The sequence below is a fragment of the Periophthalmus magnuspinnatus genome, chromosome 7 (assembly GCF_009829125.3).
Source record: "Periophthalmus magnuspinnatus isolate fPerMag1 chromosome 7, fPerMag1.2.pri, whole genome shotgun sequence".
Taxonomy (NCBI): domain Eukaryota; kingdom Metazoa; phylum Chordata; class Actinopteri; order Gobiiformes; family Gobiidae; genus Periophthalmus; species Periophthalmus magnuspinnatus.
The window spans coordinates 32,991,926-33,002,847 of NC_047132.1; the positions used below are offsets into that span (position 1 = coordinate 32,991,926).

General features: G+C 40.3%; 2 protein-coding genes across 2 annotated transcripts; both read right to left on the reverse strand.

Annotated features, from left to right (window-relative positions):
- Positions 1 to 741: 741 nt before the first annotated feature.
- ppdpfa (pancreatic progenitor cell differentiation and proliferation factor a) lies at positions 742 to 4,411 on the reverse strand. Its single transcript, XM_033969244.2, has 5 exons — positions 4,255 to 4,411; positions 3,129 to 3,231; positions 1,995 to 2,072; positions 1,825 to 1,909; positions 742 to 1,102 (listed from the first exon to the last, which is right to left on the reverse strand). Exons 2-5 carry the CDS (start codon positions 3,181 to 3,183, stop codon positions 970 to 972), a joined length of 351 nt encoding a protein of 116 aa, XP_033825135.1. The 5' UTR covers positions 3,184 to 3,231; positions 4,255 to 4,411; the 3' UTR covers positions 742 to 969.
- Positions 4,412 to 6,217: 1,806 nt separating this feature from the next.
- On the reverse strand, positions 6,218 to 9,315 carry LOC117373078 (tumor protein D54-like). The gene is made up of 9 exons (XM_033968934.2): positions 9,247 to 9,315; positions 8,832 to 8,944; positions 8,593 to 8,741; positions 8,299 to 8,346; positions 7,896 to 7,997; positions 7,789 to 7,815; positions 7,663 to 7,692; positions 7,536 to 7,584; positions 6,218 to 6,439 (listed from the first exon to the last, which is right to left on the reverse strand). Exons 1-9 carry the CDS (start codon positions 9,272 to 9,274, stop codon positions 6,362 to 6,364), a joined length of 624 nt encoding a protein of 207 aa, XP_033824825.2. The 5' UTR covers positions 9,275 to 9,315; the 3' UTR covers positions 6,218 to 6,361.
- Positions 9,316 to 10,922: the final 1,607 nt, after the last annotated feature.

A 10,922-nucleotide genomic window follows, 5' to 3' on the forward strand; every position in this document is an offset into this window, starting at 1 on the left:
TATTTATTTTTGTGTAATTATTTTTGTAATAATTTTTGTTTGTTTTTGTGTATTTATTTTTGTAATTATTTATATGTATTTATTTTTGTTTGTTTTATTTATTTTATTTATTTTTGTTTTGCTCAAAGTTGAAGCTTTAACTTGAAACGTAAAATACTGCTCATGTGACGTGACAATAAAACTGCAGAATAAATATATAAGTAAAAGTAAAAAGTACTACTGTAAAATGTACTTAAGTAAAGTACAGATACCCGCTGTCAAATGTAATGAAGTACAAATACACAGTGAATTATGTGTAATGAAAGAGAAAATTATTATTATTATTATTATTATTAATGTATTTTATTTATTTATTTATTCGGGTTTTTTTTATTACTAAATCATAAAAAACTTAACTTAAACATTATGAGGGTCAACAGAAAAAGAGTTTAATAGATCTCTCCATTTTGTTTTCTGTTTCATCTGTTTATTTATCGATCTCTCTGTCTCTTTACAATAAACTAAAGTGTTTTCTATCGAGGTGGAGTCATATTTTAATTTCAGTAAAATACATTTGACTTTTGAAAATATTTAAACTGCAAAACTTTTTAAAATGTCCCTCATCTGTGTCATAATTACCTCATTAAATATAATAAATTAAACTTAAAATATTAAAATTAACTTCTCTGATTGTCTTATTGCATCTCTAAAAAAAAATAAAAAAATGTAAAAAATATCCTAATTTGTGTAAAAAGCGACAGAAAAAGCGTTTTCATGTTTTATTTGGAGATATTCACACTCGTCTATGAAAAAATATGTCACATTCTATTTTTACACATTTTGGTCGATTTACAAAACACTATACACAGAAGTTCAAGAAAAAAAACTCTTTACTCCACGTCATCGTCACCGCGCTCCTCGTCTCCAGCCCCGGGGCCGGACTACGAGGCCACGGTGACCTGCAGGGGGGCAAAGGTCGTGAGGTCAGGGTTATGAGGACGGAGGGGTCAGAGGTGAAGGGTCAGACTTCCCGCCGTCGCTCGTCTCACTGACTTGTCTCTTCAAAACCATTTCTCTGGCTAAACACGTCACCTGACCGTTGGCCACTGTGTACGAGCCATTTCTGTAAAAAAAAAAAAGAAGAAGAAACATGAAGAATAATCGGTTTTGTTTTTATGAAAAGTCACTTACGGCTGAAACGACTGATGGAGAAACGCGACAGTGACGTCTCCTGTGTTTGTTTGTCTTGTTTTATCGCGTTTTGTTTTATAAAATTACACTTTACACTTGTTCCTCACTATATCCCAGTTCATCTTTCGCGGTTTGGCAGATTTTTTTGTGCAATTTTACGTGTTTTTTTTACAGAACGTGCATCGTGTTATTTAATTAAACGAGAGAGAAATGTGAGAAAATGTTAACGCCTGTGTGAGAAAAGTGTATAAAGTGTGTGGTGAGGGGTTTTACAGCAAAAAACAGAGAGAATAATTGTAAAAAAAATTAATAATAATAAAGCTGACGACTTCAGTTTGTGTTTTTAAATGTTCTTTTTTTTTTATAAATACATTTGACTTGACTTAACTGGAGTAGTTTTAAATAGTAGAAATTGCGGCGTTATTAAATCAAATTGTCAAAAAGAGTTTATATTTTCTATTTCTGAATAATTTCCCAATATTCTCTGTTTAAAAAGCTTCAGGCGCCAAACTGAAACTCTCATTTGGTTGATTGTTTTTTAAATTCTCACCGTACGATTCAAATACTGTGATCGTTTCAGCGTTTGACCAATGAACGTCCGTCTGATCTGCTCTAAAACCTCGTTATTTCAGCCCCGACTCTTCGTTTACTCACTTCTGAGAGTCCGATCCGTTCTGCATCCCGGGTTTCGCGAAGAAAAAGGACGTCCACCAGTGTCCCGAGTCCTGGCGGGGCAGCGCTGGGGGCAGAGGGGTGGACGGCGTGTGAGATGTGAGGGGAGGGTTATGTTAAAGGGGAGGTTTGTGTTGGGCGTGTTTTATTACCTGGGTGGTGTGGAATGACCTCTCCTGTGTACTCCGCACTGCCACACGAGCTGCTGCTGGAACTCGAGCCCAGACGTCCTGCACACGGCAACAAGAAGCGTGTTTAAATGTTTGTTATGTGCGAATTTAAGAATATACGTGTTTTATTTTGGTTTAACCTCCTGAGACCTGGCGTCCTCATCTGTGGACAACACATTTTGGATTGTTTAGGCCACAGTGCAAATTTTTAGAAGAACAACAACAAGAACATGTTCAATTTTGAATATTTCTAAGAGTTTAGAATATTATTTTTTTTATTTTGTTTATTTTTATTATATTTTTTTATTTAATTATTTTTATTTAATTATTTTTATTTTTAGCTGTTTTTATTATTTTTTTTATTGTATTTTTTATTTTATTTACTTTTTTTTATTATTTTATTTGATTAAAGCTCGGGTCTCAGGAGGTTAAAAAGGTTAAAGGTCACATATTACACCAAATTTACTCTTTAATCATGTTCTAAAGCCGTTTCCTCCTCAAAAACAGACCTGGAGTTGTGTTTTGTTTCATTCACATCCATTTAATATTAGTCTGTAACATCTCCAAAGCTCAAAACGCGACGTTCCACCTTGTGATGTCATCAAGTGGTAGTTTTCAAGTGAACAGCTCCTTTTACCTTTAGTTCAGTAGAAATTTGTGAGGATTTTCAGAGCTGAAATGATCCACATGATTCTAGAAATGAAGCTGTGTGGAGTTTAAAAACACAGCGGAGCACTTCCTGTATCGCCACATGATGACATCACAAGGTGGAACAGAGTGTTTTCAGTTTGAGAGAAGTTAAGAAGTGTGTTAAACGTGTGAGAATGAAACAAAAAAACACAACTCCGGGTCTGTTTGTGACGAGGAAACGACATTAAAACAGATCAGAAACATTAGCCTGACATTTCCCCTTTAAGATTAAGTCACACTTTTTTGTCCCCACAGGAAAATATGTCATTGCATTTGTCCCATTTTGCACGTTTTAGTTTAGTTTTGGTCTCGTTTGTGTCGTTTAAATGTTTAGTAGCTATGGCAACTGTCCCGATTCGTCATAAATCTCAAACCCACGTCTAAAATGTCCGTCTTATTTGAAAAAGTCTTATTTGAAAGTCTTACGTCTGTAGTAGTCGTGCGTGGCGATCAGGGAACCTCCAGATGGAATGGCTGCCATTTTGTCCGACCTGAGACACGCACCGCGCAAAGACGGAGAAGGGGAAACCTGAGAATAAAAATAAAATAATAAAACAATCAAACATTAGACGTGAAAGTGTCTGTGTCGCGCTACAGTCGGGTCACGTCCACAGCGTCTCTGCGAGTCTCGGCGGCGGCGGTGATGGACAGAGACATGTGCTTTTACATTCTGGATTCCCACGTCTCACATGTCCACGGTGGGGTGAGTGGGTCAGAGGTCGGGGGGGCGGGACACGTGCACGAGCGAGCGGCGTGTCATAGAACTCTGAGTCACGGCGGAGACACGTCAACACGAGTGACACGGTGACAAATGTGGCATCTGGTTTAAACGTGTCTCTTATTCTGGTATCGAATATCGGCTCCCGAGTATCGGTTCAGTCCTGGTTAAACATTTAAACTGGTGCAATGAGACGATTTACTCAGAATGTTTGAGGGAAAAGTAACAGCTCAGAAACACATTTGGATCAGTTTTGTCTTATTTTATTTTTATTTAAAGTAAAATAAATTCTGTTTTCAGTCTCCAGATCCTTAAAGTGACAGTATCAGTATCATTTTTACATCTTTCTGTATCATAACTATTCACAGTATTTTCTAATTTGTAGTTAAATAGTTTGAGTTAAGTCTGTTTTGTCTCATATTTATGATTTCATATTTGCACTTTGCCTGTTTTACGTTGCAACACTGGAATTTCCCCACTGTGAAAGTGAATGGTCATGTTATTAAATTATCTCATGTGTGAAATGTCTGAATATAAAACTACAGTCGGGTCATGATTAAAATCTCACAGTGACCTGGAAAAACAAGAGGAAGCTGCAGCAGAACCGGCCTGAAGCAGCTCGGCTTAGCCCCGGGACAGACGGATTTAAGGGTTTTATACTGAACGACTGAACAACATGAGAAGTCACAGAAAACAGAATAAAAACAGAGAGTGTGAGTCGAGCAAAGTGATGGAAATGAGCTCGAATAAAACAAACCACATTCTCCCTTTATGTGCCCTGTACAGTGAGAGGAGCAGACTCTTTAGGGCTGAACACAAACACAGTGCTCCTACCTGATGCTTCACCTGGGGAGTTGGAGGGTTGAAGGTGCGGATGACCGGATGACCGGAGGTGGAGGCCGGAGGTGGAGGCCGGAGGTGGAGGTTGGTTTGGACTAGGTTGGACTCTGTCCCATGTGTGGACACTGGCCCCGCTGCTGGACTCTTCTCGCGCTCTGACTTCACGCGCACAGACCCAGGCTTTTATAGGACAGAGCTGAGGGGCGGGGCTCGCGCGGTGGGAGGGGCTCGCGCGGTGGGCGGAGCCTCTGGTGGCGCGCGGGTCATCCAGCTCGTGTTCTGTGCTCGTGCTCGTGTTCTCTTTGGTCCAGGGCCCAGGTCACAGACGCTGGGCAGAACTGGACCATCTGCTGCTCCACCTGCTCCTGAGACACTGAGGACTCAAGAACGGCTCATTCTGTGAACGGCTCATCATGTGAACGGCTCATTATGTGAACGGCTCATTATGTGAGCGGCTCATTATGTGAACGGCTCATTCTGTGAACGGCTCATCATGTGAACGGCTCATTATTTGAACGGCTCATTCTGGCTCCTGATGATTGAACAGTGTTGTATTTGTTCCGTGTGTTCAGAGCACAGAGGCTTTATAAACATTAAAAACATTAAAAACATTAAAAACATTATAAACTTTATAAACATGTTCAGTGTTTCATTATTAATCTCACTTTTACAAACTGTTTTGTGGTGAAATCTTCTGCGGGGTAAATAGTGACGGGACTTTCGGCTCTTTTATGGGATTCGAATCTTTCGGATCCGTTCATGTCAAAGAGCCGTTCAAAAAACTGGTTCTTTTAGTATTTCTTTAAATGACAGAGGCCAAACACAGACACGAGGCTCAGATGAGTTAAAATGATTCAAACTGAGACGACAGAGTTTATCCTTTTGAATCTTGAATAATCGAAATAAAACTTCAATAATAATCATTTAAAAACTCACCATTGTTATATTTTCAAATGTGTTTTTATAAATCTCTCTCTCGTGTCTCCTGCTCTGACTCTGAGCTGAGAGAAATTAGAAAGAAAATGATTCGACTCTTTTAAAAAATGAGATCCGGGTCCTCAACCTCTATGACGTCATCCTGGTGGTCTCAGGTTCGATGCCCTGTGTGGGAGCGTGTGTTTTCTGTAGCGCCCCCTGTGGTCAGAGCGTGAATGACTCAAACTCAAACATGTAACATCACAGACTTTAATAGAAAAAAACATTTGTACAAAAACTATGTCAGAAAATACGTCTGTGTAAATGTTAAAGTTACTGAAAGAACTTTTCTATTCACGCTTCATCTGAACAGAAACATTTTATTACATCGTCTTTATTTATCCCACAGTAAGTACAGTTATTTTCTATAAAATACATATTTTTAAAAAATCATTGAAATTGTATCATTTTTATGGTTCATTTTAACTTTTACATTAAAAACACAAAGTGACTCAGAAAGAGACGCCACAGTCTGTGTTTAAATAACAGTCTCCCACAGTCTCCCACAATCTCCCACAGTCTCTCACAGTCTCCCACAGTCTCCCACAGTCTCCCACAGTCTCCCACAATGTCTCACAGTCTCCCACAGTCTCCCACAATGTCTCACAGTCTCCCACAGTCTCCCACAGTCTCCCACAGTCTCCCACAGTCTCTCACAGTCTCCCACAGTCTCCCACAGTCTCGTGTGACTCTGCTGTGCAGCTCAGACACATTCACTTTTCAGATTTACTCGTGTTTTTAAGTTTTTAGGAACCGTTTTGCGCCTGTGCCAGAGTCTGACACCAAAACACCGACTACGAACAGAAAACATAGAACAGAAAACAGAGCGGAGAGAAGTTTGAGGTCTATCTGAGGTCTGTTTGAGATCTGTTTGAGGTCTATTTCTGGTCTATTGGAGGTCTGTTTGAGGTCTATTTGGGGCTGTATTTGAGGTCTATTTCTGTTCTATTTCTGGTGTCTTTGAGGTCTACTTGAGGTCTGTTTGGCGTCTTTTTCTGTTCTGTTTCTGGTCTATTGGGGGTCTATTTGGGACTGTATTTGAGGTCTATTTCTCGTCTGTTTGAGGTCTACTTGAGGTCTGTTTGAGGTCTATTTCTGTTCTATTTCTGGTCCTTTTGTGCTGACTTCAGGGGCACTGTCGGGCGACTCTTTGGGCGTATCCTGACGGGTCTCCATTTGCCGCCTTCGTTCCAGACATTTTACCCTGAAATAAAAAACAAAACATGATGACTGAATAAAGTGTGAATGGATCATTTATGAGTTTGTCTGTGTGGACCCTCAGTCGTCCAGGTCTGATCCATCGCAAACAACGAAGTTAAATCTGTCAACTGGACAAATCTTGTAGGAGTGAAGACGTTTCTCTGCTCGTCCAAGTCTCTTCTTCAGTTCTGGTCAGATGCTGGTGGACACTGCCTTTAAATCTATCTGAGGGGAGGGGCTAACTGCACTGAAACTGTAAACAGCTGTTGTCTCCAGTTTCAGCTGAACTCTGCCCTATTCAGCCTTAACGACCCTGCGATTGTTCTCATTGTTCTGGGTCTGAGGATGGAGGTGTAGATGGACAGATTATGTCTCAGGCTCCATTTCTGTTTAAGGAGGGATTCTCTTTCCAAACAAAAATAGCTTCTTTAACTCCTCTCTCAAAACATTTCTTTTCTCTGGCTAAGATCTGAACTTCACTCTCTTCAAAGTAGTGGTTAGTGGTTTTAAGATGGAGATGCACGGCAGACTGGGGTCCAGAGGAGCTCTCCCGCCGGTGTTGGTACATCCTCTTATGGAGCAGATGTTTAGTTTCTCCAATGGCTCACTGCCTCTTCACTGAATGGAGTACACTACATTACTTTGTTTATGGCTCAGAGTTTTGTCCTTAGGGTGAACCAATTTTTGCCTTAAAGTGTTTGTGGGTTTGAAAAAGACAGGAATCTCATACTGTCTGAATCAGATGAGACCATGGTTTCATTTGATGTGGCCTTCAATAGATCTAAGAGCTAAAAAACAGTACAACAGGGAATCTGAACCTAGAAGGAGAGGAGTTACCATCCCTTACACTGCGGGTGTGTCTGAAAAACTTCAGAGAATCTTCAGACAGTATGAGATTCCTGTCTTTTTCAAAACAGGAATCCCCTCCCCTCAGTTAGATTTAAAGGCAGTGTCCACCAGCATCTGACCAGAACAGAAGAAGAGACTTGGACGAGCAGAGAAACGTCTTCACTCCTACAAGATTTGCCCAGTTGACAGATTTAACTTCGTTGTTTGCCATTTATGAGTTTGTTCATTTCACTTGTTCATAGTTTCTTCACCTTCACATTTCCAACCATGTCCTCGAAAGACTTGAACGAAGGCGAGCTCCTGTGGGCGGGACCAGAGGAATGAGACAAAACTGGTCACATTAATGCAAAAAAACCCAAAGAGAACAAGAGTAGTCACCTCATGGCCGGCATACTGATGGTGTGTCTGCTCGTTATCACAGAAGAAAGGGAGAAAACACATTAAAACATGAAACTAAAACATTCACAGAGTGTTGTAATGTTTATGTTTTTGTAAAAATCTGACCGTGGAGGGCTGGGAAGAGGAAGAGCTCTGCAGGAACAAAACACAACACAAAAACATGAGAATTAAAGTGACATTTAAAGAAAACACAGAGCATAAACGTGTCTGACCTCATCTCTGCCAGTCTGCGGGTGAACGCTTCGCCCACGTTGGACAGGGCGGAGGAGGTGACGTGCCCCGCGTAAGTGAAACTCTCTTTGGTCCTTAAATATCTGCAGATAAAAATAAACACAACATCACCACGGATATTTAATCGCCAATTAACTGACCAACAATTGGCTTAATTACGTCAGTGGCAGCGCACACCTGGTCCAGCGGGACACAAACCCACTGCTGCCACTGCGCTAACGCTAAGTCCGGCTGTAAGGCTATTAACAGGGCACCAATCCTATTTATGCACAATCCCATCACTTGTTTCTTAGGCCAAATCCCTGAGCAGAATGTGAACACGGGCCGTCGTCGTAAACGCGCAAAAACACAGACATATGGAGATGTGCGAAGAGTGACACTTACGCACTGGAGTGGCTGATGTCGTCGAGCGTGGCAGAAGCTGTGAGGTATCTGCAAACGAAGCACAACTCACTCAGGAGATTATATCGTCTTAAAGAACAACATGGCCGCCAGTGTTATGTAAGTGGATGACACTGGAGGACACTGGTGCAGCCTTGAACGGGACGGTTTGTTTTAAAGCTTACTCATGCACGCTCTGTCCCGGGTTTAACACAGGCTCTGGGACACGGGGAAATAAGCAACACATCGTATCGTGCGTTTCGTTGTGTTTTGGGTCTTGGGGTTGCGTTTACTCACGGGGAGGAGGTCTGGACGTCCTGCCAGCCCTTCGACAGACTCTCTTTGAGGCTGGCCATCGGGGTAAAACCGAGCTGCCGTCTGATATCAGCTGCGTATTTCTCTTTGGCGAGTAGCACCTGTCGCAAAGTCTGAATTTCATCCTCCACCTTCGCAACACAACACAAAAAAAACCTCAATAAATAAAACAAAACCAGCTTTTTTTTGTATTTTTTTGCATTTGGTAGATCCAGTCTTGCCTTTCCAAGTTCAGTTTGCAGGTTTTCCTTGTCCTCTTCTGTCAGCTCTGGGGGCGTGCATCCATTACCTGTGCCTCTGCTGGAGAAGTTCATTGAAGAAGTGCCGGAAAAACCTGCAAATTGTGTCAAATATTAGACTTAAACTTGGATTTAGACAAACTCCACTGACCCACAAGGCAAGCTACAGTCTTAAATTTAACACAACACACTTAGAAACACACCAAACATTGTACTTTTTTAAACAGATTTGTATTTTTGGGGGTAAAATCAGTGCGTTTTGTGCGGAGCTGTCCACGGTGCTGAATTCCTGCAGCGTTCACCTGTTGCACGCGCGGATTCACACACAAAAAAACTACATTTCCCACTAAAAAAACAACAACTTTCCAATGAAAAGAGATGAGATTTAAACACTTACCCTGTCGACTCATAGCTGCCACGCACATGGACGGCGCTGTGTTTGGAGATGGGGCGTTTTTTAGCTCGTTGTTTCCGTCCAAAGAGCGCGAGACCGAGGCGCGAGACCGAGGCGCGCGGGCAGGACACGCGGGGATCAATGAGGCTATTATTGGATCGGCTCTGTTTACACTGTGAGCCCTAAGCCCCTCCACATCTGCCAACAAGCGCATCATTAGGCTCATTTAGTGCCAAGAACATAGAAATGCCAACGTGATCATTAATAATAAAACATAATTTGGATTATTTTATGTGATTATTACCCACAATACACTCTGAGGGTTCTAGTCTGTGATCAAAAGCTGCACCTGTGGCTATATAAATGTCTGTTATAACCTGCTTTATGCACCAAATCTTCAGTTTTAGCCCCTGCACTGTTTTATTGTCGTTGGCGCCATCTGCTGGTAGAGTTAGGAACAGGAATTAGTTTTAAAATTGACTTTTAAAAACCTGTTTCACAAAAAATGGACTTTTATGAGCTTTAATCCATGTTCTAATGCTGTTACCTCTTCAAAAACAGACCTGCAGTTATGTTTTGTTTCATTCGCACATGTTTTCTTCCACCTTGTGATGTCATAAAGTGGTAGTTTTCAAGTTAACAGCTCCTTTTAACTTTAGTTGAGTAGAGATTGTCAGTTATTCCAGAGCCTGAAATGATCCAAATGATTCTAGAAATGAAGGTGTGTGGAGTTTAAAAACACAGTGGAGCACTTCCTGTATCACATGATGACATCACAAGGTGGAACAGAGCGGTTTTTTTTTTCAGTTTGAGAGAAGAACTCATCTTAAATCTGCAGGTTTGTGAGTTAAACGTGTGTGAATGAAACAAAACACGACTTTGTGACGAGGAAACAGCATCAGAACATGGTTTGAACATGAGACTTAAAGGTACATTATGTAACTTTTCCAATGTATTGCAGGTCAGCGCTGTTACCCGTAGCAACCATAACGTTAACAAGGGGCAAAACTCATCAAAAATGCACAAATATTACAATTTGACTTATAAAAATACATGACATCACCTATGTTTTTTTTACTTCTTTGCATTTTGAATGGAATTTCCGGCGTCCATTTTAGAACTCGGAGCTACTTCCTGTGTTTTTGTACTTTTCTTCTTCTACGTTTCCCACAAACTGACACTTAACTGATTTAAAACCATGATAACTATTTACCACAGGCCTAAATCTGAAGGGTTTGTGTGTTTGTTTGTTTTTTTCATTTTATCTGATTATAACTGTAACTGTAAAACTGCTCTTTGCATCTTTGCTCATGTGAACCACTGTGATGTGGTTTAATAGTTTGTTTTCTGTCCCATTTTGTGTCCTAAAGGTCAAAGGTCAATGGGTAAGTCTCGGGCTGGTGCTAATTATCATCCTCAAGTTCATTTATTTGCTGTAAATTAATGACGTCCAGTGCCATAAGTTTGTCTCTTCAGCTCCTCCTTCATCTAAGGTGTTATATAAAAAAAAAAAAAATTAAAAATAAAAAAATAAAAAAGAATAATAATCATGACAATAATAGTAGCTGTAGTAGTAGTAATAATAATAATAAAATACAATATAAATAGATAAATTAAACAATAAAAAATAAAAATAAATAATAATAATAATAATAATAATAATGACAATAATAGTAGCT

Coding starts and splice junctions, on each gene's coding strand:
- ppdpfa (XM_033969244.2), bottom strand. CDS start 3,183: ATGGCAGCCATTCCATCTGGAGGTTCCCTGATCGCCACGCACGACTAC. Junction 2,073..3,128: donor CACGCACGACTACTACAGAC/GTAAGACTTTCA, acceptor TGCCGTGTGCAG/GACGTCTGGGCTCGAGTTCC. Junction 1,910..1,994: donor GGTCATTCCACACCACCCAG/GTAATAAAACAC, acceptor CTCTGCCCCCAG/CGCTGCCCCGCCAGGACTCG.
- LOC117373078 (XM_033968934.2), bottom strand. CDS start 9,274: ATGTGCGTGGCAGCTATGAGTCGACAGG. Junction 8,945..9,246: donor GGCAGCTATGAGTCGACAGG/GTAAGTGTTTAA, acceptor CACAATTTGCAG/GTTTTTCCGGCACTTCTTCA. Junction 8,742..8,831: donor TGCAAACTGAACTTGGAAAG/GCAAGACTGGAT, acceptor TGTGTTGCGAAG/GTGGAGGATGAAATTCAGAC.